Consider the following 27976-nt stretch of genomic DNA (forward strand, 5'->3'; position numbering starts at 1 on the left):
TTTTTGATCAAGGTGTTAGATTTTATCAAGTCTCTTTCACCATATATAGAAATTACAATATTCTTTTCACCTCAGACCTGTTAGTATGGAGAATTACACTGTAATAATTCCTAATATTGAAGCATGTATTTTATACATATGTTGCAAGCTTTATTTTCATATTTACTATATTTGAATTAATATTTGTAAGTGAAATTGGTCTCTAATTTTTTTGCTGTAATTGTCAGGTTTTGTAAACAATGTTTTGAACATTGCATAAAAGAATTGAAAGCAGACGGGCGGATCACAAGGTCAGGAGACGAGCGGATCACAAGGTCAGGAGATCGAGACCATCCTGGCTAACACGGTGAAACCCTGTCTCTACTAAAAAATACAAAAACTAGCCGGGCGAGGTGGCGGGCGCTTGTAGTCCCAGCTACTGGGGAGGCTGAGGTAGGAGAATGGCGTAAACCCGGGAGGCGGAGCTTGCAGTGAGCTGAGATCCGGCCACTGCACTCCAGCCTGGGCGACAGAGCGAGACTCCGTCTCAAAAAAAAAAGAATTGAAAGCATTATTGTTTTATGCTCTTGAATAGCATTGAAAATACCTGTTTTTAAATTTTGGGTGGAACTCACCCACAAATTACTAGGCCTAACACATTTTTTATTTCCGGTGTGTGTGCTTCAACAATGGCCTCTATTTTTCCCAGGGCAATAGGTTAATTTCTGCTTATCCCTTTTCTAAGTACCAGTTTATATTTTCCTGAGATTTTCTTTTCATCCAGATTTTCAAATTTACTTTTACAGAGTTAAACACACTCGAGATTCATATTATTTGTTTTTATAGTTATTTACCATTTATATTTTTGTGAATTTGTACTTTCTCCTTTGTTATATCATTGTTTTTTGTTTTCATAGAATTGCTCTTGTATATGCATTAGTTCTGTAACTTTTTGTTGTCTGGTACATTAATGCCTGCTTTAATATTTTTCAGTTTATTTTCTTGTCTAAAGTTGATTTCATTCACTTTCTTTCTGACTTTTTGTATTGTATGTGGAACTTATTATTTCTTGCTTAAATATATGTATTTAAAGACATGAATTTTCCTTTTTGATGTGTTTTAGCAGCATTCTATAGATTGTAATATAAAGTATTTTATTATTATCATTTTCTGCATAATCTCCAATTTTGGCTTTGATTTTTGCTTTAAAATAGTTAATTTCCAGCTGGTAAGTTTATTTTTCTTTCTGATTTTGTTGTTAGTTATCAATTTTCTTGCACTAAATAATGTGTACAATTTCTATTTTTAGAATATACTGTTATTTTGCAGAATAGTAGGTGGTAGAGTTTTAAGAATGCTTCATGAAAAGGGAATGTATTCTGTTTTCATTATATAATTATACATGTATATATAAATACACACATATATACAGACACATACATATGTCCACATAACATATATACATACTTAATTATAAAACTTACATATAGAATCTATCTTATTAACAATGTTGAATCTTTCATAGTCTTGCTTATTTTTATTCATTCAATCTTTCATGGAATAAGAGAGATTAGCAAATATCTCCTACTAATAATTGCTTCTAAGTATTCCTCCCCACATTTTATATACGAGCAGTCTTGGAAATGTTTATGAAAATGCATACTATGAAAAAACTATGCATGGTTTTCAAAACATTTTTGGCACAAAAATAAATTAGTACTAACTTCTTATAACATGTCTGAACAGATCTAGTTTGAGGCACTAAGAAGGGTAAGACATCAGTTTGAAAAGAGCCCTTATCAGAGTAACATGAATTCTGCTAAAATTGAAGTAAGAGCAAACAGCAAATTTGTGGTGAAGCTTGGGTGAAAGAAAGGTGAAATGATTGAAGCTTTACAAAAAGTTTATGGGGAGAATGCCCTATGGAAATCAGCAGTTTAAAAATGGATAACTTGTTTTAAGAAGCGATGAGATGATGTTGCAGGTGAAGCCCACAGTGGCAGACCAGCTACATCAATTTGCATGGAAAAAATTAATACTGTTTGTGCAATAATTGAAGAGGACCAATGATTAACAGCAGAAATAATAGTCAACACCACATCTCAATGGATTCAGCTTACACAATTTTGACTGAAAAATTAAAGCTGAGCAAACTTTCCGTTTGATGGGTGCCAAAACTCTTGCTCCTAGATTGGCTGCAAACAACAATAGAGCTTTCAATGGAAATTTTAAACAAGCAGGATCAAGATCCTGAAGCGTTTTTCTGAAGAGTTGCAAAAGGAGATGAAGCATGGCTTTCCCAGTATGATGCTGAAGTCAAGGCACAATCAAAGCAACGGCTACGAAGAGGTGAAAGTGGTCCAGTCAAACCAAAAGTGGACTGGTCAAAGGCAAAGTTCATGGCAACGGTTTTTTGGGATGCTCAAGGCATTTTGTTTGTTGACTCTCTGGAGGGCCAAAGAACAACAACATCTTCTCATTATGAAAGTATTCTGAGAAAGGTAGTCAAAGTTTTAGCAGAAGAATATTGAGGAAACTTCACCAGAGAGTTCTTCTCCAGCATGACAGTGCTCCTATTCCTCTCATAAACAAGGTAAATTTTGTAAGGATTTCATTAGGAAATAATTAGGCATCGCCTTACAGCCCTATTTGGCTCCTTTTGACTTCTTTTTGTTTCCTAATCTTAAAAAGTCTGTAAAGGGCACCCATTTTCCTTCAGTTAGTAATGCAACATAGACCGCATTAATATGGTTAAATTTCCAGCACCCTCAGTTCTTTAGGGATGGACTAAGAGCTGGTATCATCACTTATAAAGTGTCTTGACCTTGATGGAGTTCATGTTGATAAATAAAATTTATGATTTTAATTTTTATTTTTTAATTCAGTTTTTTCACGAATATTTTGAATTTCCCTCCTATTTTTGCTTTACAGAATTAGATGCTGTGATAATTGGAGTCTGGTATCTGTGATTGTGTGATTACACTGCACTTTTATCACAAAAAGTACCATGCTTTTTCTTGTTCACTAATTTTTGTCTTGATGTTAACATTATCTGATATTATGAATCTGCTATTCTCTGCTTAAACCAAAAATTCTAATTGATCCAAATGCCTTTGCATATGCTTTTACTTTCAACTGTTCTAAGCTCCTTTTTTAATTTTTAATTTTTATTTTAAGCTCTGAAGTACATGTGCAAATTTCTTACATATGTTAACACATGTACCATGGTCGTTTACTGCACCTATCAACCCATCACCGATGTATTAAGCCCAGCATGCATTAGCTATTTTTCCTAATGCTCGCCCTCCCCCCACTACACCCCCCCCAAAAGGCCCCAGTATGTATTGTTTCCCTCGCTATGTCCATGTGTTCTCATTGTTCAGCTCCCACTTACAGTGAGAACATGTGATGTTTGCTTTTCTGTGCTTGAGTAAGTTTGCTGAGGATAATGGCTTCCAGTTCCAACCATGTCCCCATGAAGGACATGACCTCATTCCTTTTTATGGCTGCATAGTATTCCATGGTGTATGTGTACCACATTTTGTCTATTCAGTCTATCATTGATGGGCATTTGGGTTGATTCCATGTCTTTGCTATTGTAAGTAGTGCTGCAATAAAGTTTATTTTTTGATAACATTTTTATGCAGCATAATTTTTGGGTTTAGTTTTCCACCATAGGTCTTTAAAAAAATAATGTTAGCCCATTTTTATTTACTTATATAATATGTTTGTCTCAGATTTGCCATCATATTTTCTATTTTTTGTTGCCCCTTTTGATGGTTCATCTATAATTTAGTAAACTACATACCTATGTTTGCTTTGTGTAGGTGTGATAGTTCTGAAACTTCAGAAATTTCCTCTATATTTCATTTTTAATGCCCCTAGCACCACTCTTTTAACAGCAGCTTTTCCTCCAATGTATTCAAGAGTTATTTGAGTTTGGCAGGGCAGGGAGACTCTGACCTACAGATGACAATCCTTAAAACTTTTAGCCTTGGCCTCATCCTAGATTCCACTTACCTGCTCATTTGTGTCTCTTCGGGGAAACGGTGGTCCTATCAGAGAGAAAGGAACTCCAGAGGGTGAAAAAGAATAGGAAACACCTGAATAAAAAGTGGGTAGACTTTTAACTTAGATCTATACATAAATTAGAATATTAGTTTTCTATTGCTTTTTATTCTTAAAATTTAATTTTGTTATTTTACTACTTTCAATAGATAAGTTAATTAAAGGATACATTAATTAAAAGGATGTTAATTATATCTATTAATCTGGAGGGAATATATTTATATATTTTCAATTAAGAAAGGCAAGTTGCAAAATCTTGTTTGTAATACGAGCTTTTTATTTGCCAAAAAATTGTTAAACATTTCCCCACCTATTTTATACATTTGCATTGGTTTCACAATGGAGAGGTGGAAAATATAAAGGAGGTTTGAGGAGATTACTTTAAATATAAATATATTTTCATTGTTTAGTGAAAATGGTGAGCATATGCTAGTTTTGAAATTTTAAAAAGAAATTTATTTAAGAAATTTAAAAACTGGATAACTTTAAAGTAAATCACATAGGAAGTTCAGTTAGAGAAATATAAATGGAAAAATTGGCAACAAAATGTCAAAAGATGTTCAACTTTGCTCATAATTTAAAAATTTAAATGTAGTTGAAATGAAAATTTACTTTCAAATCTCAGATTGGCCACTATTTGGTGGCCTGCTCTATGACCACTCCTCCTTCTTTTTTGCTTGCTGGATTCCCCACTCAAGCAGTAGAAGAGGTGGTCTCACTCCCAATCTAACATGGGAGGCTCAAAGTCTAAGTCAAACATGTAATTATTATACCCTTTTCATATCAAATCTTTTATTATTTTGAGTGTGGTCATGGGACCTCATTCTGGCCAATGAGATCCAAAAGAAAGTGTACTAGGTGACTCTAGAAAATGTTTCTTCTTCAATTTAAAAAAAAAAAGTCCTGTGAGAAAAACTAGCCTCTTCTTCTTTTATAGAACTTTGCTTTGTTTGTATGTGACCGCTACAGTAGTCATAGCTGTCCTTTGGCAATGAGCACAGCCATTGTCAGTGTGCTGAAGAAGACAATAGAACATAAAAATGGAAAGCTCCTAGGTTCTTGGTAACAAGGTTGAGCTGCTGAATCAACTACTCTATAACTAGCACACCTATGGACTTTCCATTTCCATAACTAATTTTTAGTTGGACATTCTATTACTTACAGTGAAAAGCATCTTGGTTAATATAATAACCCATGTTGAAGAGGGTACAGAAAGCCAGAATGCCAGGGTAGAGGGTAGAATTATGATTTATAACATCTTCTGTGGGGGATAGTTTGGCAAATCAACTACAACTGCACTTAAAACTTTTTCTTTTTTTAATGACAAGGCAATTCCATTTCTGGGAATTTAACCTACTGCTATGCTTACATTTGTGGGTGAAATAGCCAAAGAATAAACACAACCTAATAATCATCAATAGGGGAAAGGTTAAATAGATGATTTTTATATGGAATACTATGCAGCCCTTAGGAAGATTGATGGATGGACCAAAAAATCTACACATTAAATTGTTTTAAAAAGATATATAGAGTGTATTTAAAGTGTTTTAAAGTATATAGCATGCTATGTTTGGATTATGATTGCATATGCAAAGACTTTCTGGAAGGATGAAGAAGAAACTATTAACCATGGTTGTCTTAGGGAGGGGAGCTGGATGTTTAAGACAGAAATGGGAGGGAAATTTATTTTCACTGTTTATTCTGTATCTTTAAAATGTGTGCCAATTGCATGCATAATCGATTGTGCTCAATTAATTTTACTTTAATTAATTAATAGATAAAAGATTTTTGGAGGGCGTATCCTTTTTTGGGAAGATGCCTTGATGTAAAAAGGACTGCACAAAATAGAATGAGGTCAGGACCCAGTGCGGTGCTGTTGAGTTCAGCGCTGAGGATGAATGTAGGCAGAGCCTTGGAGTTAGGTAGCTCAGGCCTGCAGCCTCCTTCTGTGGGCAAGTAGAGTTCTCCTGCTGCTGCATTGGTGCTGGGGATGCAATTACAGGAAGAACAGTTTGTTGGGGAATGAGACTCCTGCTTGCTAGCCTGGCAGGTCCAGAGCTCAACAACTGTGGCAAAGCAGCAAACTCAGAGTACTGGATAAACTGTCACTATGTCTCACACTTTCCTGCTTTATACAGGCCACTTGGAAACTGGCAGCTACGAGATGTAGAGCTCTGGAATGGTCTTTGGAGTCAAAAGAACTGCATTCCCATCCTGGTAATGCCACTTAAACTCAGGGTAACCATAGGCTCTTATTTATTATAAATTTATTTTGTTAGCTAGTTAAACTTACTTATTAATTTTCCTAAAAGAATTATTTTTAACATTTTTCCAATAGTAAAAATTATGCATGTTTGATCTACACAAACCTAAATAAAACGGAAATGTGTAAAGTGAAAAGCAAAACTCCTTCCTGTCTCTTAATTTTTCCACTTTGCTTCCTACTACTCTAATAATCACTGCTTGTGACTTGACCTTATTTCCTCCCCAATTTTAATGATGAATAAATAAACCTAATTGTTTAACACAAATGGGATTCTACTATACATTTTATTTTCTCCCTGTAAGCAATATAGACCAAGAGTCAGCACAATTTTTTTTGTGAGAAGTAAGATGGTAAATATTTAGGCTTTATGAACCTTATCCTTTATCCCAGATACTGAACTCTGCTGTTGTATCAGAAACTCAGCTATAGATGATTTGTAAATGAATGGGCATAGCTGTGTTTCAATAAAACTTTTATTTAGAAAACAAGCAAGTGGCAGGCTGCATTTTCCTTCAAGACGCAGTTCACCAACCCCTAATATGTAATAATTAAGTCCAACTCATCTTTTTTTTTTTTTTTTTGAGACGGCGTCTCGCTCTGTCGCCCAGGCTGGAGTGCAGTGGTGCGATCTTGGCTCACTGCAAGCTCTGCCTCTCGGGTTTACGCCATTCTCCCACCTCAGCCTCCCGAGTAGCTGGGACTACAGGCACCCGCCACCACACCCAGCTAGTTTTTTGTATTTTTTTTTTTTAGTAGAGACAGGGTTTCACCGTGTTAGCCAGGATGGTCTTGATCTCCTGACCTCGTGATCCGCCCGTCTCGGCCTCCCAAAGTGCTGGGATTACAGGCTTAAGCCACCGCGCCTGGCCTAACTCATCTTTTTTACTGGCACTCCATGGAATGGGTGAACAAATTCACTTCAATAGTCACCCATTTGTAGGTATTAAAAGTCATTTCCCTTAGAAGCACTCTTAAATAAGCACCAGTTATCCACTAGCTGGATTAGCTGATGTCTGTCTCCTTTCTCTTGTGAACAAGTTAATGGCTTTCTGTGGTGTATTGAAATTGTGTGCCTTGCACAGAACTCCTTACTTCACCTGTGTCCTTGGGATTTCACCAGGTGAGCTGACCAGCAGTCCCGAGCTTGTTTAAACATCTCTACTTGTTACCGTAGTATGCAATTGAATTAAACAATATGTTAACCAGAGAAATGGAAGTGAAGGAAAGAGATTGTTTGACTCCAGAAAAAACTGAAGTTAATTATTTTTGGAAACACCTAATTAAAGTGCTTTTTCACAAAAAAAATTGTTGAATTAGGGTGAGTTAATTACAATAGACTAAAAACCAGCAAGCTTGTGGTAGGCTTTGGGGTGAAGGACCCATAGCATCAGCTGCTTGGGAGAGGAGGCCAAGCAGCCAGGCTGAGTCTAGGTTCAGGTTCAGCCCTGGTCCCTCTTTGATTTTCAGAAGCTTGACTGGTCTGGGGAATCTGCCTTCTGCCCGATGAAGCCCCAGGCTCTCATCTTGTCGTATCTTCTTTCCTGGATCTTAGGGGACCTCATGTCTGACTATATTTAGCCTATGTTTTTATACTCTCTGAATGTGAGACGTTATTAAGCATAAGATTCTGTTTCTCCTCTCAAAGGCTGGTCCAGTAACATTTAAAATAGCGTTAAGTCTATATTTACATTTTGATGTCACTCATGCTTTATTTCCTTAGCAGACTGTCTATTCTGTTCCACCCATGTTTTTCTCCCAAGCAGAATCTATCTTATCTGACATTGCAAAGCAGTTAACATTGATTCTGGTGAATGGTCTACTTTGATTTTTGCTACAGGGAGATTTTAGTACAAATTCACATATATTGTTTTCTCAACAAATGGAAAATTATGCTCCACATTCATTGTGCTGGGTTTGCCGAGCCTGCTATTTTGTAACTTACTGTCTCATCTCTTTTATTTGCCTTCTCTGTCACTGTCAATGTTTTCCTAATACTTCATCCTTTATGCAGACTCCTTCCTTGGAGCTGAATTTGGCAGTGGAGTTTGCCTAACTAATGGGGACCATATGCTCTGCAATTACATTCCTCAACAACATTCAGATTTGTTAGCAAATATTGGAGAAGGCAAGTTGAGAAACTGGAGTGCAAAGGACTATCAGGAACTGGCACATTCTGACAGGTAAACCTGCATTTGCTGACCACTGGGAATAAGTTCCAGTTGGGACTTATATTGGCTTAGGTAGAAGGGGGATTTGTTTTTTAAAATTTCTATCAATTGGTATACTCCTCTTCAAATAGCTAAGTGCCCCTCTGATGTGTTCCCAATGGCAAACTGTGCTTTCCCCTAGAGATCAGTTTTTAATACATGGCTATCACCTGTTTATTTGTTGATCCCAACCCTCCCCAAGACTGGAGAACTGGAATCATAGAATTCCTCACTGTTGTTTTCCCAGCTCCCAGCAGAGGACTGTTAACATAATAGCTATTCAGTAAATATTTGGCTAATGAGCAAATAAAACCATCTCTAGACTACATTAAATCCCAACACATTCTACACATCACATCTATATACCTTGGATGGCTTTTTCCCATTCTCCAGGTCCTTCCCTTTCTGTAGGCTGGACCAGCTTTGCCCTTGGGAGTCCAGGCCCCTGAAAAGAGTGCAAACTCTGAAGGTTCTGAAGAAGGTTTAGAGCATGGCCCAACATGGCAGGATTCGTTTTTAAGGGCTTTTTCTTTCTTTCTTTCTTTTTTTTTCTGCTTTTAAAATGTCCATCTCTTGCCCTGTTGGGGATGAGTGTGGAGTAGGATGAGTCAAACCTTTAGCAGATTGTCCTGAGTTTTGATAAGCTAAATGCAGGGGAAAGAACACCATTTGTCTATGCAAATGGCAGGAAATGGTAACTAGCTTGAGAGTGGGTGGCTGAGGGGAGAAATGCTTTAGCTTTTCAAGGACCTATTGAAAGATGTGCATTTCTTTAGTGCCCTGCTTGCTGGAGCCTTCTGCAGGAGCACCTGTCCCATTGGCCCCAGGGTGGCTATGTAGGGCTCTCAGGCACTACGTTGAATGACAGCAGCTCTTCCTCTCCACCACGGCTATTGCAGTCTTAAGCAGCACCCACTGACTGGCTCCTTGAAGACCATGGAGGTGGGGAGGTCTATTTGCACTTGAAGCTGCAAAGGGAAGCTCATGATTTCAATCAATCCACAACTTTGCCTTCATGGAGGAGTGTGGAGGGAGGAGACAAAAGCAGACTGATTAGAACTCAGGGACCTCACCACCCCCAGCCCACCTCTCACCCCCATGGCATGTGACTGCTACAAAGACACAAGAAACACTCCTTGTTTTAGAACACAAATACATAAATTTTTAATCTGCGAAAAATACAAAATGAAACCATGTACAAGTTATGTACAAACCCTTTTTACAAGACAAGAGAGTTATCACTGGTTGTTACAGATGACAGAGTTGGGTAGATCATTTCAGAGCACCAGCATATATTTTCTTCTTCAATTCCTGTCAGGTCAGAGTAATTAATCATAATCATAATCATAATGCCAACAAAGATCAAAAGATGAATAAGCCACGCTCTTTTTCCTTAATGAACATGTAGGCTGAACTCTGCATATGTGTACTTTTTTTTTTGCTTTGTCCCCTAAAGAAACCTTGAAGTGCAGATTTTGGTGTTAGGCAGAGAAAGGTTTCTTTTCAACATCTGGGTGGTGGGATGTGGGCCAGAAGTTTTAGGCAGGATGTGATTGTGCCACCTGGGAATGGAACGTTTTTAATTAGGATTTCCCAACAGATCTGGGTTTATGTTTGAAATTTTGCAGTTCTGGTCAAAGGCATGTCAGACCGTATTAAGCGGAAGGAAGGGGAGGAGAGCGAGCACTCTGGGGAGGATGGGATTCTGGTTTTGTGTGGAAGTGAGGCTCAGTCTACCTTGCGGGTGGGACTCCTGTCCCTGCCAGCAGCCTTCCCATGCTGACCCTGAGTCCCATGGGAGAGAAGCACTGGGTCACTCTGGCAGGTGTGTGCCAGTGCCTTGTGTACATTTCCATCTAAGATTCTAAACAGTGGGGCCCAGTAGTGCTTCCCAAGGCAGGCAAGGCCAAGAGCATAGGTGTCACTTCTGCCCCTGGTCTGTTAACTAGCAAGACAGAGGAGAAGCAGCAGCACAGAAGTCCTCAAGGGATAAGCAAAGGAAACCTTTCTAAACTGAAAAACCTACCTAAAGATAAAGTCCACTTTCACCTGGCCAGAACATCTCTTCTCACACTGCCTGTTCAGAAAAGCCGCCAAAGCAATGTGGTTGTAGCATTTGTTTTCATACCCCCAAAACTAAGTGTGCAGGGTGTGTGCTGTTCAGGGAGGGAAGAAGAACAGTGCAGACATGGACGGGAATGTGAAAGGAGATGCCCACCTTGAAACCCCTCCCTTGTGAGTCCTCCAGAAAGACTGCCAATCACCACACTACCTGTCCAGCCTCCATCCACCATGGCAGCCACAGTGACACATAGTGGCTGAGTGACTGCCCACCTGGGCCAGACCTCATGACAAGCTCTGGGAATATGGACAAATAAGCAGAGTGAGTCCTTCGAGTGAATCCTTTGACTTCTGCATCACCATCTCCAAAACCTTTCATCTCCAGCCTCATAGATGATCTGCCCTCTCTTTCTTAAAATTCCCCTCTTATTTCTCATTTTCCTGGTTCTGGCGTACCCTAGATCTCCTGTCCCAAGAAGGTCTACTTATTTTGCTCCTTTTTAGTCCTGAAAAACATGACTTTAGCCTACAAACACATCTGCCAGCTGATCTAAACCTATACTTTCTCTGTAAAATAATTCATCCAGGATCCTCACTTTCTAAGTGCCTCTGTGGATCTGGCTTCTACATCTGCAGGGCCTGTTGTAGCCCACTCCTTCACTCCCCTGTCCCACTCCCCTTGCCTGTGGGGCCTTCTCTCATGGACAGCTCTCAGCTTTTCCTGCTCTGGATGAACCCAATATAACATTTCTTAGCTGTTGTACTCACGGCCTCCCCTTCCTGCCTGTTTCTCGTTTTCCTATTCCTCCACATGGTTCTGTCCTTGAGGACAGATTAGGTGTGTGTTCACTGCACAATGAATATACTCTAGACCCACAGCCATTGCCCCATATCCAGTCACTACAATCCCAACCAATCTTCTACAACTATTACAATCCGTAACATTTATTTGTTATTAAGTGTTCACATTTATTAAAAAATTATTTATTGAACACCTGTTTTGTGCAATGTGATCTTTCCAATATATGTGTGCCTTGTGTTCCCAGTTAGGCAGGCGGGCTATCTTCCTCTAATAGCCTTACAGTCGTGAGGACACAACGGCTGCTCAGTAAATATCAATTAGCAGTTACTGATGAACATCACCCACCCTGCCACATGCCAGATAATCCTGCCTTCATACCTGGAATGCTGACCCTCTACTAATCTAACTCCTAAACCCCCCTTTCTCTAGAAATCCTACCTTGCTGAACCACTTCAAACCACACCATTTCTCCCTTGTTTCATCTCCTACCATATTGAATGTGAAACTATGTCATTAGGGCTCATCCTTTTTCTAATGGCGCTTTGAGCATGTTTTCCAGTTGTATTATAAGCTGATTGATGGCAGTACTGGCAGTACCTATATTGTGCTCATTTCTCTCCCACCCGCTCCTTTTACAAATATTTAGCGGGTGCTAACAGGTTTCTAAGCAAGGGCTACCTGATTAGCTGCAAGGATGTTTTCATAATGGAAATTCCTATTTGGCAGTTCTGGACTATTAATTATTCTTTACAATTTGTGGATGTCCTGCCTCATGTTCTTATTATATTACTGTCTAGAAAATAGTATGATTGGTCGATTTTTAAAAATTTATGTATCCATTCCTACCCTCTAATCTACTTCGTGAGTTTGTTGCTGACATTCTAGTAATTCAGGAGAGTCAGGACGTTCTACGTCTGATGGTCCTGTGACAGAAAGCAAAGCCAAATGTGTGAGGAAGGGGGGTGTTGCACACGGTGAATTGTTGACTTGGAGTGGGCACCCTTTAGCACTCCTTGCTGCTGAGAATATGTTCAGTTTTGTGTGCATTCACATGATATTTCTCAGGAAGAACTGACATCTCACTACTTTCAACCTGAAAAATGCACAGCCATTGCTGCCCCATCACTCTTTGCTTAAAACTCTTAGTGGCTTTTCATGACTTTCTAAATCAAGTTTCAAACTTTTATCTAGGCCTTTAGACTGTACTTTGTAGCCCCTTCCATGAAGTCACATCTCAGTTTTCCTCAGTTCCCCTACACAAACTTATCACAGTAGACAAAATAGTCAATCTATTGAAATCCATTCCTACAAATACATCATGGCCCATTTAGTCCCATCTCCCTGGAAAACCCTCATATTACATATCTTTCCAGTCCTGTCACCCAATTACTATTGAAATGCCTCCAAAGCCCATCAAGCATTATATGCCTCTGCATTCTTACCAGCCCATGGAGTTCAATGCAAACTCTTCTTTCTTCCAACCCAAAGAACTACTCTTTGTACCAGATGCCTGCCCATAACTGATGGTATTTTAAAATACTGCTTATTATTTCTTTTTCTTTTTTTCTGTCTTCCTGGATTCTTAATCTATACCCCAAGTTTGTCTTATCTTTAGATAAGGAGTCTCAGGTCCTTTCTGTGATTAAAAAAAAAAAAATGTCAAAAGAGGAAAGTCTGCTACAGGTGGTCTAAGTCAGAATTTTTTCTCCAGTCTATCCATGTGGGGCTGTGACATCATGGAGCTTCCAACCATTGTAGGGCTAAAGGTGCCTCTGTCTTTGAGCACATAGGCTTCTTTCTATACATGTTTTAAGCAAGCTTACCATAAAAATTGAAAATTAGGCTCTGTGGTCTCTTAAGAAATAAAATTTAAAATGTTTTCCAAGTTTCCTTATTTTTATGGAAATCTTGAAATTATTAACAACTGATACTTTATTGGAAACAACCAATTGGAAGAGACTGCACTTCAACAACCAATATGACCAAACTAGTACAGACTGTCTAGGAATCATTTCTCATTACTACTCTCTCATAAATAAATCCAAATAGTATCATCACCTCCTCAAATGACCCTGGGATTTATATGCTAAATCATCTCTGCTGGATTAAAATAAAATGCCTTTTGGGAATGAGGAGAGGGGCAGAAAGGTAATTTGCCAGAAGATTGTAAGTAAATTCTGTTTCTTTTGCTTTTTAAAGAGGGTGAGTCAGTCCTAATTACTGAAGATTCTTTCAAGGGTCATGGCGATTGGTGGCTTTACCACCATTCCAAAAGCAGCAAGTAAGAATAAAACAGAAAATGGACAGATTCTGCCCTGGAACTCAGTGCTCAAGCTGAACAGATCTACTTAGTCTCCTAGGAGTCAAGGCAGCTCACATCTCAGTCAAATGGTTGGATAGTCTTTGTTTCTCTCCCTTCCTACTTTTATTCCTCAATTTCGCCTTTCCTTCCTTCAATGAGGTTCCCTTTGACAATAAAACAATAGATTAAAATTACATTTATGAATGTAAGTAGCTAAGAGATGGTTAGTTTATTAATGAAAGAAAACAACCAAATAAACAGAGGATAGGAAACGAAGTGAGAAGGAAGACTGGTTACTTCCTGAAGATCCACATGGGGAAACATAAGTGGGAAAAATGGCAGGAATTTGGGGTCTCTTGAACCTCTAGTTACATACTAGGAATTGGAGACATGGAATAGAGATGAAGGGATTAACTGAAGCCGGGCCTTGAACCAAAAAAAAAAAAACAAAGGGGAAGGGAGGGATGAAATTGAGAAGAAAACCCTAGAACAGGCAGTGAAATTTGACCAACATGATTCAGGTGCTGGCCATTTTTAAATTGTTATAATAATTCATTTCCCTTAACTACAATTAATTGTGACGGTGACTATCATTTCTCCGAAATGAGAAATTTGCATCTAGAACCTAAAAAGACTCTAAGGTGAAAAGCCCAGGAATGAACCTACCTATTCTACGTCCAGAGCAGAAAATGTTCACTACTCATGAGTGAGGCTGGGAGTGTTGCCTGGGTGATGCAGCAAAAAGGACCATTATTCCAGCCCTGGACACAATGGTCTCCAGACGTTTAGCCAAGAAGAGGCAGCCGCTCCCATGTTCCCACTTCTAACTTAGATCATGTCCCCTGGGACCTGAAAGGGACCTTAGAGTCATCTAGATGAATCACTCTCATTTACAAATGAAGTCACTGAGACACAGAGAGTTTTAAAAACATTTTCAAAGATCATAGCTAGTTGTTTGTAAATGCGGCTCTTGCACCCTCATGTTAAATGGTGACTAGGGAATTTGTGCTTTTTCTCCTTTCAGCATGAAAATGTCCCAGATTTCTTACGCTTTTTCACTTTTCCTTTATCCAACCCTAACAAACACTTCCAATTTCCTGTTTATTTAAAATCTTCAATCAATTTTTTACAAAGTACATCATACGGTGCCAGAACCCTTGGGAAGAAAGAGTTTTGGAATGTTCTTCAATGTGCCTTAGTCACAGTCACTTTTATTTAAGGTGTTTTGTAACGGTTCAAGATGATATTCTAAAATATAAAATTGATGAGAAAAAAATAAAAGTTTTCTCAAGGAGAAAGGTGATGATGGTGATGATATTTTCTGCTTTGTGAACAGCCTGTTGGTGAGTCTTTGATTCCCACAGCACCCAAGAATCATTGGTTTGGGAGAATGGCTTTTCTGGAGCCCTAAACTGGGATGGGAAATCAGAGCCTCATAATGTGGACTGTGCTAAAGAAGACCCTCCTTGGTCCCAGGCAGATGTAGGCAGAAAGACAGACTGTCTCAGCAGAGATGAATGGGACTCAGGGCCAAAGCGCTCAGGGAGTAGGAACAAGCCAGGGAGAAGCTCTGGCATCTGCTTGAGCCCTCCAGTGATTTCACAAATCTTACTTGCTTCCATTTCGCTTTCTACTTACCAGGCACCAGCTTTTGCCAAAGGGCCCAACAGCCAGCCATTTTCCTACCTCCTTAACAAAACGCCTCATTTTGTTTTCTAGGCCAGAACAATTCATTATTACAAAGGCAACATAGTATGAACGTATTGCTCTACTTAAGAAAATGAATTTCTACCAGTTTGTTTTGTTTTTTGTGGGGGGATGGTGCTTATGAATCAAGGAGCCCTTTGCTGTAGGAGGCGATCCTATTATGATTTTTTTTTTTTTAAGTTTAGATTCAAATCTCTAGCCACAAATGCATCAATGGATGTGTCGTGGGGTTGGAGTTTGCATTTCTGCTTCCAGATTGCCTTGATAGGGGAGACACAGGGAAGAGAGGGTAGTGGAAGTGGAGCTTTGTGTCCTGTGTCCCTCTAATGGAAGATCCTTTATGTGGCCACCACAGCCTGCCAGAGGAGACCAAATCGCTCTAACAAATTCGGAGATGGTTATTAGGAGCAGGAGTGAAGAGCCCACTATGATTCACAAAGGAAAGAAGAGCGTGGATTGACGTGAATGTACTAAGGTGACCCCAGTGCAAAATCATTATGTAAAAGAAGGCCTAGCTTTCAGGAAAGTTGTCAAAATCCTAGCAAAAGGTTCTCCCCACAAACACATTTGACTTCTGTTGGAAACCAAGAAATGTTTATAAGCCTGAATATAGACTGTTGACGTCATTTTAGTCTGCTGAGTAGGCTAGTGATTAATTATACGTAGTTTTTAAACAATCCAATTGGACATACATTATATTCACAATACTTTTATAGAACTAATTCTACAAAATGTGACGACAGAGTAACCACAGTCCAACAAGTCACTGCAGGACAATGCCTACGAGGTGGAAGCACGACTATATTGGCTCTGCAGGGAGTGGACAGAGGTGGAAGCTCATTTTGCCTACATTGGTAATTGGAGTACTTAGTGGACATATGTCTTCATGATGATCTCATTGCTTTGCTCTGATCTGATTTGCACTACCATAACTAGGTACCACAGGTCATGGTCCAAAGAGTTAATGGACTAGATATCATGAAATTTTGGGGAGATACTTTGGTTAGCTTGGTTCCTTTTAAGTGTCCACAGTTTACATTTTTTTAAGAAAATAGAAATCACTATCACATCCATGCTTCTCCAGAGACCTTGATGATCATATCAAAGACTGATAATTTTAAAGTTGAAAGACTTGCTAAGTTGATTGGAACAAAACAGTTGCCGGGAGACTGTACACCTAGCATGCAAGCGACAGCAGAGCTCTGAGACATCATAATTGCATCTGATGGCTAGAAAAATCTTTTGACTGCAGTTTAAAGTGGCTGATATATTTGATTTCACTGCTGGTAATTTTCAAAGGCCTTTTCTAACAGTCTATATGAAGTGCATTCATTGCTTTCCTTTTGTTATTATTATTTTTTAAATTGTTGTAACAAGTTCACGTGTTTGGCCCCAGCAACTAAATAAAGGAGAGCATGCAAATTAAAATCTGTCTCCATGATTGTAGAAATTTCCTGGTTTTTAAACAAAAACTCAGTGAGAAGAATGAATGCCCTCTCATACCCTATGGTAAAGTAAAACTACTGATCAGTTTTACAAACTTCTAGGCTAAAAGCTCTGAGACTTGGGGAGTGGGGAGGAAGTCCACCAGACCCTCCCGAAGTTGACATTACTCGCTCAGGTGGTTTGGAAATACAAAATGAGAAGCATACAGCATGTAGGAGTCCCCACCACTAGAACAGCAAACAGAGCAATGCCTTGTGCGTATCTGGTCCTCAGCTTCCACATCCCAGGCTTGCCCACAACCCTCCTGGTGTCCTTAGTTGGCCAGACAAACCTGATCTGCCAATTGTAGAAAAGCAGCAAGAAGGTCTTTCCTTTAAAAATATGAACAAAGGGGTGAGAACTACAGAATGAAAACTAAAACTACAAAAATATGACTTTCAACTGTGAAAATAAATAAGTTTCCATTTATTAAGAGCTGGTGTCAATGCAGATCAAAATACACACCCATCCAGGCGAGGAGCAGGTATTCACCTGTCCCCTTCATCTTCTTTTTTTGAATTGACTAAAATACATGTATACATCGTTGGCCATTTTAAAATTGTTTTAATAATTCATTAAAATTAATTACAATTAATTGTGGTGGTGACCATCATTCTCCTCAAAAGAAAAAGAGAGAAAGAAGAGAAAAATGCATTAAGGAGTCTGGCCACTTATTCATTTAGAGTTTGCATTGTTTAGATATAGGGAAGATATTTGACAATGGAAAGAAAAGAAAAAATATATTTTCTTTCTAATAAATAAAAATAATTTAAAATGCTAGAGGCTATACATGACTATTTTAGTATGTTCATTTATAAATGAAATCATTTTCTTTTCCAAAATACATGGAAGCAATATTCAAGGCAGACAAAGAGAAAGATCTGTCTACTTTATTTTCTGGCAATTCTTGCTTATCCTAACGTTTCCACCAGTGATTCAGCATGTAAGAAGAAAAGTCACGTCACCATTGATGAAGTTTGTCAGGCTTTAAAAAAATAGTTCTGGTCTCCTGGGAGTCAACATTCATCTTCAACTTCTCTGATTGGTGGAATCAAGCTGCTTGTGGATTTATATTGGTTGATCTGGTTAGCCATGTGGGTACTCATGGGCTTGATTTGAATGTTTCTGGGATAGGCATTATCCGGTTCATCTGTAAACCATTTCTTTTCTGCTAAAGGGCAAAATGGATAGAGAACAAGAAGGAGAAATTAGAAGTTTAATTAGTCCTAAGTCAAAGCCTTTGGAAAGTTCATTGAAAAACGCAAAAAGGTAATCTATAGAAGCCGACAGTGAGTTAATTGCTAAGAGAGACAGTGCAGTGTAGGGAGGACCCCAGAACCTGAAACATACCTCTGCTTCCGGTAGCAAGCGATGAATAAAATGTGTCACTGGGACTCAGAGGCCCCATGAATGGACCTCAGAGGCTAAGGAGGGGTTGGAGAATGGACTCTGGCAATATTCCTTGGAGTTAATTTTGTGGCCAGAAAAGGTTTGGTGGGGAAGGGATGTTGCGTATATCAGCCATTGGGTACAGACATTGTGCCTGAGAAGAGATGTGTGCATCTATTGATTCGAGTGGAACAGAAGGGCACCACCACACTTGCTGCAGAGCGAGTGATCTAGAATCTTATACAGAATCACCACCTCCCAGCCTTTCCTTGGCTTTGCTTATAACACATACACATAAAGTCATGTCTCAACTTTACCACTCTCCTGTTTCATTTGTAGCCACTTTGGGGGGGTCTAAACTAAACCCATAGATTTTGCTGGCCAAAAATCTATGCAAATCAGAATAGCGACCAATGTTTTAAAGAGGATTTTGAGGTGGCTTTTATTTCAAGAAAGAAAACTCTGTGTTGGTATAAAGTTATGAATAGAGTTCCAAGTGGCAATATCTTAACTGACTATAATAACCCAAGCTGTCGACAAGGGAGCTCATTGAAGTCTTGGCATTTCATTTCCACCCTAAATACAGAAATGGCTGAGAGAGAATGCTGAGTCAGGGTGTTCAGGGGCTGGGGTGAGAATGAAAATGATCTAGCATCCTCTTCGCAATGCAAAGCTATTTTACAAGACTCAACCCTCATCCCCGCCTCTTTCTAGGATTGAAATTTTCTGGGAAATTGGCCATGTGTATAGATAGGAAAGGACTGGGCAAATAGGACATTCTAACTTGGAAATCATATGCCTCACTTCAGTAGCTTAGGGAAAGAAAAGCAAAAGGGTAAAAGCTATCAAGCACGTCCACTGCTATAGAGACAATGGCCTCTCTAGCTGCTTTTTCTGCTTACCAGAACAATTTGTAACTGCCTTGTCAGTGGTCCTGGATGGACACTATAGTGAAAACTGCTCACCTGGTTTGATAGGGGACGTTGGGGGTGGGAGGGTATGTGCGTGTTTGGCTAATGATTTATACATTAAGTATCCATGATCAGCTCATGACCACTCTGCTTGTTTCTCCTCAGTTCTTCCTTCTGCTATTTCAAGGGCCCTGAGCTGTCAATGTCAAGGAGGGCTGTCACTGGAGCAGGGATGTGCCTGAGTCAAAGCCTTGCCCCACTTTTATGCGGCAGCTCAGTTTACCCCACAGGAAACTTGCTACCTCTTGCCTCATTCTCCCCATCCCCCTCCTGCTCTGGCTCGCTCACCTATTATAATTAAGTTCACTTTGATTTGAACAGATTGGACGATAGGAATTCATAATGCTACATCCTCACAGTGAAGCTAACTGATTAAGTGCTTTAAATTATTCCCCCTGACAGAATGATAAAGTTACAATCTGTTCTGAGATGATCTACAGCTTGCCAGACTCCTACAGCTTCTTTCTACATTCATTTATCTTTTTGTCAAGCAGAGATTTTTTTTTTTTCCCCTAAGCTTCAATTCCATAGATCTTTTAAAGTCATCAGCACATCTGAATTATTAATGAGGCTTTAGAGGCAAGGTTCCTGATGGGCTGGTTAAAAAAGGTTGTATAGAAATCCAAGACTGTGTACACATCAAAATAATTTCAGGTCCATTTAAAAAACCATTTAGTTCAAGTGTGACATAGATGAACCATTATGCATTTGTGGAAACCAATTTTTTGTGATCTACGATTAAACTAACCTTTCAGAGAGGAGTAAAGTGTGATGGTTATCATGTTTTAAAAGCATTGCCAGGCCGCTGAAACAATTTCAAACTATGACTTTTTCCAGCGGTTTATGTGTAAAGATGATTTTCAGAGAGGTTGAGCCTGGTGTTTACGCTCAGGTTGCCTGAGCTGCCCTCAGTTTTTGGCCATGCTGTTATGCAGACTGATTTTGCAAAGGGATTTAGTGCTAGGTTGGACATGCCAGGTTGGAAGAGTGAACTCAGCTGATGGAAATGAGTAGGTCTTTTGGGTGAAAGACCTAAGACAGCTGCGATTTGCTGAAATTTTTACAACTGCTGCAGAGAATAATTGTTCAGAATTTAGTCTTTGCAGTTCAATTCAAAGTTGGCATTTTGACCTTTCACGGCAGAGAGAATATCAATTTCCTTCTGCTGTCTGAAAGAAAGAGAGCATTATTTCCTCGTTTAAGCTTCTCTCTTTCCTTTTACATTTCTTGCCATTAAACAGAATCTAAGCAGAGTAGACCTTGTTTTGGCCATGCTGTCTCGACACAAGGAATGAGCTGTGTTAAAACACATTGTGGTGAGGACTTGAGGTCTTCCTTATGCCTGAGAAACAGCTGTTTAATTTGGGTGCCTCCTAAGATATAAATGTGTGTGTTCTTGGAGACTTGGTTATATAGGATGTTCAGGAAATGAAACTATATGAATGCTGTGGGTGTTTTACTAAAATGTCTGGTGGCAACAGTATTTTACAAAGAGATTCTCCCAACACGCTTCCAAGGAACACACATTTCAATGATCGCCAGCCATTTGGCATCCATGGAGAGTGCAAGTAGGACAATGACAATTTGATGTATTGAGTCTTGCCTTCTGAAGAAGAAACAACGCCAATGGGTGGCTACAAAATTGACCACCAGGAAGAGAACTCAGGGAAGCAGCCCTAATGAATGCTGCCATGGTCAAGGATAAATCCAAATCCCTGAGTTTATCTCTGCTCCCTGTTTCATCTCACATGCCAGAAAGATTTCCAGGGGCTTTATTTTCATCTCTAAGATGAGAAGGGCAATTGATCGGGGTGGGAGGGCTTCCTCACTGCCACAGAAAAATAGCCTCATTTCTTAACAAGCTTCTTAAGGATGAGATGCCTGTTGTCAGTGTTCTGAGTACAACGTGTGACGTGCCAGGAGTTCGTGGAGTTAGGAAAGAAGAGGCATTTCAGTTTGTGGCTGGGAGGGGCTAGTGGGACAAGATAAAAATCTGGAAAACAACTGCAGAGAGATGCTGGTAAAGCAATTGCCACTGCCACTGGGACATGTCACCTATCAAGACCAGCCATGCTATGAGCTGTCCACCGTGAAGAAGCAAGGAGATATGGGCTAAGGAGACAGCACAGGGCAGGAGGTGAAAGTTAAGCAGATCTGGCTAACATACCAGTTGCGTGACTCTGAACAAGTTATTAGTAAATTTATCTTAGCTTCATTCCTTTTCTGTAAAATAGGGCTGATTATACAAATTCCCTAATAGTGTTGTTAAGATAAATGGAGCTAGCACCCTTGAAGCACTTATACAGGTCCAGATACATGGTAAGTAAATGTGAGTTGTTAAGGTTATGAGTATTATTAATAATATTAGCGGGCATTATATCGCAGTGGCTAACTTCACATACTCTAGTGCCTCTCAGATTCTGCATCTTTCTTAGGGAGACACAGCATCTCCATCTGAAGCTGTTGTGAAGATTGAGTTTGTATAGGTAACTGAAGAGTGCTCAGGAGAGTGCCTGGCCCAAGGCAGTTGTGAAGCGTTAGCTTTTACAGTAAGTTTAATACTAGTCTGAGTACTATCGGTACTAAAGGATGGGTGGCACCTCTTGAATGTGATTACAAATGATGCCCTTCAGCAGAGATGTTGAGTAGGGGTGTGTATATCGGGGTGTATCCTGAAGAACACGGATTGTGGCAGCAGAGGTGACAGAGGGGGATTTGGTTGGTCATCTTCGTTTTGAAGGTAAAGGAGAGGAATAGGTAACCTGGTGTTATTTCTGGGGAGCTTAGGGTTTCTCCCCTCCCAGGGTGCCTCTATGCCTTTGAAATATTGCATTTGACCCACCAGGCGTCCTATCCCATCTGCGAGCCATCGGTTTCTTGCATTTCTAGTTTCATCACTGAGATCACAGGGTTTAAAGGGTCAAAACCTCCTCCTGCCACAGGGCTGCAGGTCACCCTGGAGGACTGGGCTCTTGCAGGGAAGGGCCCCAGAGCTAGGCTGACTGAGCTGCCACCAGCAGAGGAAGAAACAGTCTGCACTGTGAGAACTGAGCTTCTCTGTTGGCTCTGTGGGTTGTCAGTGCCATGGGCTTTAGCCTTTTCACAGAACTACTCCCTAGAGAAGATTGCAGAAAAGGGGAGACGATGATACAGCAAAAGCATTTGGAATAATTGGCCCTCTTCTCACTACACCACAAGCTGAGGTTGAGAGAGAAAAGGCTCAAAAAGAAAAGATTCTGTTTGGAGAGAGACAACTATGGAGAACAGTAAGGGCTAACAAGAAGCTTCGACCTTCAAGGGTAATGCTGTGTGGTTTCCTGTCCTGCATTTGTGATAGGCAGCCTGGCACACTTCCTCTGCCCAGCAAACCCTGATGCCACCACTATCCCCACCCACACATACTACCTCCTCTCCTGTCTGTGAGCAAAGTATGCCTATTTCTTAGAGATACAAATTATTTGTACCAGAACAAAAGCAGTTACTGTTTATGAAAATCCTTCTCACTTCTTTGCAATTGGCTACCATGACTCTGTCTCTTTTAACTGAAAGTCTGATTCTGCCATTCTTTGAGCAAACAGCTCTTCCAGCTCTCCTCTGTGGCCCTTGGTCCAGCCAACACCTTGAGGACAGATTCTTCACTAATCCCTTTCGGGTGGCAGGGGATAATCCCTCTCACCTCCAGTGGTTGCAATGGGCATGCAATCTTGCATGGGAGACAGTCAGCCAGTGTAGTGACAGGTGCCCACAGCTACTTCTTTATCATATTGTGACAAAGCAGGGATGGGCTGAAAGAAGCTGATTGAGAAATTGATTTTTACCCTGTCTTGACTTCCACAGGCCCTGGAGTTTCTGTACTCTCCTCTTTCTCCTTCAAGGAGTCTGTTGCTATAGGAACCTGGCAGGTTGATTTAATTGTCTCTATCGGGATGCAGACACCTTTAGGCTTTTCCCATGCTGCAGAAGAGCCAGGCAAAAGGTTTTTCTGGTCATCTGGGATCTTGACAATGCTGCCAAGAGGCATAGTCGGTCTCTTTACTCATTGAGCTTACAGGGCTATTCCCCATTCTCGGAAGCCGTATGACCAGCTTGAGAAAGTGGCACCAGCACAGCACCATCATGAGGCATGTAGAGGCACTCATATTCTTTTAAAAAATAAACAAGGTGACAAGGGTAATATAGAAAATGGTTAAAGGTATAAAATATGTAAAGTCAATTTATATCAAATATTTATTGAGCACCTACGATAAGGATCTGGGTCATAATCTTTAATATTCAGAACAGAATTTGAAACCTCTCCCAGTTGTGGCAGAAGTTTAACTGTATGTATAAGGGTCTAGCTTTCTCTATCCATTTGAACTGGCCTTGGAAAGAACCCTGAGTAGCAGACTTTAGGGACAGTGATGATGCCATGATCACCTGAGTGTTGAGACTGAGAAGGCTTCACCGTGCCTTCTGGTTTACCAGCCTAATTATTGTTCACCCCTTTTAAAGCCCAAAGCAAGGTGGACTAAATGGCTTACAAATTTCTTCTCTTCTAGAATGATGCAGATAACAGAGTTCCTAACTTTTTAAATGTATGTACTTTCTTTTCAAAGAACTCTTTCACTTTCTACCCTTACCTCCTTGTTTCTTTTCTTTCTCTCTTTGTCTTGCTATTTTTTTCTTTCTCTTTTTTTTTTTTTTTTTTTTGCAGTGAGGGGCAGGGGGCAGTGAACAGGAAGAGATATAATAATAAGAAACTTGTATGCCCACTTCCTAGGTAAGCGGATGTTCTACTGAAAGAAGAAGGGGAAGTTTTGAGTCAAATAGAAAACAATAGAGGAGACTCTTCACTCTATTAAGGAAAGTATAATATAGTAATTTTGGCAAATAAAATTGAAGTAATAATGATCCTTCTCCATCATCAAATTTAACATCAGTCACATATGGTCAATTCTCAATTATCTACCACTGGGGCATGACTGTGTGCCCAAAGTCCAGGAAAACCTCAAAATTCCATCTCATATCATAGTCTGTTCCCATTCCATTCCCATCACAATATCATCTCATTGGAGTTGCTAACAGATTGTGTAAAAAATGCACTTTGGATTTACTTCTCTCTATCTGCCCGATCTCTGGTTGGGATTTAACAAATGTCTGAAAGGCAGGTGGCAGGAGAGATTTGGGTAATACAGTGACTGAACCATCAGCTCCCAGATAACTGGGTGTGGGCTGTTGAGTTGATATACACAGCAGAACACTTTTAATTTGAGTCATACTGATCAAGCATAAAGAAGACCAATGCTTTTGCCATTAATAACCCTCCTGGTTTAAATAAGAGGAGGATGAAATATTGACAGAGAAGCAGGTTTGCCAAATGGAATAGCTGTAAATGTTTTCCAGAAAAGTTTATCAACTGGCATCATCACTTGATTGAGTAGGTCTTGCCAAGATGAACACAGAGATGTGAACAGACCGATGTGGGGACTGGGGTTGGGGGGTGGCAATGGGGGAAGTGAAGGAAGCTGGGTTTCTTGATGGGAAAATGCTTTCAGACTTGGAGCAAGGTACCAGGGTGGGCAGGGAGGCCACGTGCAGATTAAAAGGCAAGCCAGATGAAGAGAAGTTCCCCCCAAATTACCCAACCCCACACCCAAGAACACCAAAACAAACTCTAAGGAATCTAGCAATAGCAGCAGCACAGCCTCATTGCGCTGAGCAATTTAGAAAGTGGAAGAAGGAAGGAAGAGAAGAAGGAAGGGAAAAGGAGAGGGAAAGGATGGGGGGGGAAGCAAAACAAAATAAATAAAACCACAAACAGAACAATATAAATAAAAATAAACAAACCAATAACAGAATAAAATTTGTAACTCCTTTTTTTTTAATTTCACAAAAGTTTTCACAAGGACAACGTTATAGAAGAAAACCCCCAGCAGTGGCTAGGTCATGCAGAACCATTAATTGTCATACCTTGGCCCATTCTATTCATCCTTGTTGCACTTTAGAGAGAGAAGTAAGCTATGTGAGTTTTACAATGCTTTTAAACTGTCATATTTCCTGTTGAGCACTTTAACTGGCACATTCTTATAGTTATAAATGTTCTGAGGGCGTAACTTTATAACCTCCTTTGCAAAGAATGCATGAAGAGCTCTTCATGATCCAATACTAGGGGACACATATATATAGTTATATATATATATATAGTTATATATATATAGTTATATATATAGTTTTATATAAAGAGATAGTTATACATAATATAAATCAATATATAGAAAGACAAAAATAATTTGAAAAAATTCTTCCACTCATAGGGCTTGTTAATTTACATGTATACAATTATTCCCCATCACAATACTGGTTTGAATACTACGCTGCCCCTGTCTTTGGTGCGGGGGAGGGTGGAGGTTCTGACAGAGCCTCACCATTTGTCAGTAAAAGTGCTTGTCAATTCACACAGCAAGCAAATCTCCAAAACTATCATGCTTGAGGGGACGAGGGATCCAAAATCTAAATCCAAAACATTCACCATAAAAACACCTTTTTAGAGATGGTACAGCTGTGACATGTTTTCCTCCTCCCTTTTACCCCTATTCTATTTGATGGAATTCTTTAAAGCAAACTGTTCAAATATGTATATACCAGCCTAGTCCATCCATAAGAGAAACTGGTTATGGTGAATTGGCCAATTTTTAAGAACTACCGCACTGCCTAAAGCATGATTTGCATGCACAAAGCATCTGACAACTATATGTTGAAAAAAGGGTATTTTTCTACCTCTCCTCTCATGCTTACTAAGTGTTAAAAAAGAAAGAACAAAAACAAAAGAAAAAATAACTATACCAAAACGTGTTTGGCTCACTATTGCACTCTTCTCATCCCACGTCTCATAATGACAAAGAGCAGCTCTCTATTGTCGTCATTACCCTGCCTAAATTGGCTACATTAACTAAAGTGATGATGAGGAATTCTCTCCCACCAGCTTTCTGCATTGGGACAGCCAGCACCGTGCAGCTGTGCCAACAGTTGAAGGTGGTGGCTGTCTTTTGTCTTTGTTGAGTCAACTGTGGCTGATCCTCCTACATTCTAATTTATTTAGCATGTCGGCTCCTAGAAAAACATGATCTGCAGCTGGGTTTGTCTTCCTCTCACTCTGCCCCAGCCCTTCCTCCTACCTGGCATTGGGGCCCTAACTAATCAAACAAAGGGGAGTAAAAGGATCCCCTGAGGATACATGGAAAAATACTTGCTCTTTCCTGAGCATTATTTATTCTGTACATAAGGTAAGTAATTCACCTTTTAAAAGATGTGAAAGTCCCAGGAAGGCAGTTTTTAATGACTTACATCTGATATTTATGATACATATGGCTTTTCATCCCAAATGTCAAAAGTGAAAGAAAAAAACTAGCTATTCATATGGCAACATAAGGAGACAGAATAACAATTTAATATGCAATCAAACCTCTTTTCACTTAAACTAAATGACTAGAATTTGATACATCCATGATTGGAATACTATTCTTTCCTCCACATTAAGGTGAGAAATGTTCATAAGAACTCCCAGAGGGAACTGACTCTGGGACAAAAGGCCTTGGTGAGTAACTAAAAAAATCTCTGATGTTCTCTTGCAACAAGCAAGTCCTTCAAAATCATCTACACAAATTGTGAAAGCTTTTCAAATGCTTGGCAATACTTCGGCCCAGAGACTGGAAACAATCGATATGTTTTCATTGCTGTCTGGTTGCTTGTTTCAAATAAACATGTGCTAACTTACTGTGTGTATAAAAAAAGAAAGAAAGGAACAACAACAACAACAACAAAATCATAACCCAAAGCACCCTGATAATCCTGATAAATCAGAATCAACTTTTCTTTTACATTAAATAAACTTGCTCTGCCTAACTGACATTGATCACAAGGGCTCCCTTCTAATCTGTGAACTCGTTCCTGCAGTGAGCTATTTATGTCTGGAGCATGCCTTTGGGTTATTTTTCCCCTAGAATCATAAATAACTTTTGGTCCGTCTGCTTATTTGCTGTTGTGCTCAAGGGTTTTATGGTGGTGAAATAAAAATGACAACCACATGCACACTATCATACATATGCAAATATGTGTAAAAAAAAGAAGGGGGGGACTACAAAGGAAAACAGGGGAAGTTACTTTGTTGGAAACACCAACTGGGGAAATGAGTGGCAGATACAGTTTCACACAGTGGCGGTGGATACACATATCAAAGCCGCTCTTCCTGCACGTACTTCTGTTTGTCCCGGGACTCCCTGGACTTGGGCCGGTTCTGTCGGTTTGCCGTGGATGGGATGGAGTGAACAGAGGAGCTCTTCTTGCTGGAGGACTGCGACGAGTGGGAGGAATGGGACAGGCTGGCCCGGGACTGGCCGGCGTTGTGGTCAAACTGCATTAAGCAGAAGATCAGGTCCGTCGGCACGAGCTCAAACTCGTAGGGGGGGTTGGTGATGACATACCTGGACAGGAAAAGCAGAGATGTCACCGCCCGAGAGTAACTGAGTAGAGAATTCAACCCTCCCTGAACCAAAAGCAATGGCCTGGTTACTCAGGACTTTCAGAGGATCTGGAAGCTGCACTTCTAGCTGGTCTGAGGCCTTAAACATTCTTTTCCTTGTTAAATGAAAACTTCCTCTGTTTAACTCAACAAAGGAGGCCAGCCAGGAGCCCAGGCAGAGATGTGGAATTAGGACCAGTAATGGAAGGACCAAACTTTGCTTCTCGTGGTCTACACGTACC

At 39.9% G+C, this 27976-nt stretch overlaps 1 protein-coding gene and 1 pseudogene across 16 annotated transcripts in view; one reads left to right on the forward strand and one right to left on the reverse strand.

Annotated features, from left to right (window-relative positions):
* LOC105502953 overlaps positions 1 to 10303 on the forward strand; it is a 37723-nt pseudogene extending 27420 nt beyond the window's left edge.
* A 6979-nt stretch (positions 10304 to 17282) lies between these two features.
* KCNMA1 (potassium channel, calcium activated large conductance subfamily M alpha, member 1) overlaps positions 17283 to 27976 on the reverse strand; it is a 762545-nt gene continuing 751851 nt past the window's right edge. For 7 of the 16 annotated variants that reach the window (XM_011928774.1, XM_011928759.1, XM_011928736.1 and 4 more), the window contains 2 exons: positions 27472 to 27696; positions 17283 to 18048 (listed from right to left, as the gene is read on the reverse strand). In XM_011928774.1, coding sequence (XP_011784164.1) covers positions 18024 to 18048; positions 27472 to 27696 — 250 coding nt within the window. In that variant the 3' untranslated portion in view covers positions 17283 to 18023. Of the gene's footprint in view, positions 18049 to 25074; positions 27697 to 27976 lie in introns of those variants that run through there. The other 9 variants (XM_011928767.1, XM_011928729.1, XM_011928725.1 and 6 more) reach the window with 2 other exon arrangements.

The sequence above is a fragment of the Colobus angolensis genome, unplaced genomic scaffold (assembly GCF_000951035.1).
Source record: "Colobus angolensis palliatus isolate OR3802 unplaced genomic scaffold, Cang.pa_1.0 Scaffold12, whole genome shotgun sequence".
Taxonomy (NCBI): domain Eukaryota; kingdom Metazoa; phylum Chordata; class Mammalia; order Primates; family Cercopithecidae; genus Colobus; species Colobus angolensis.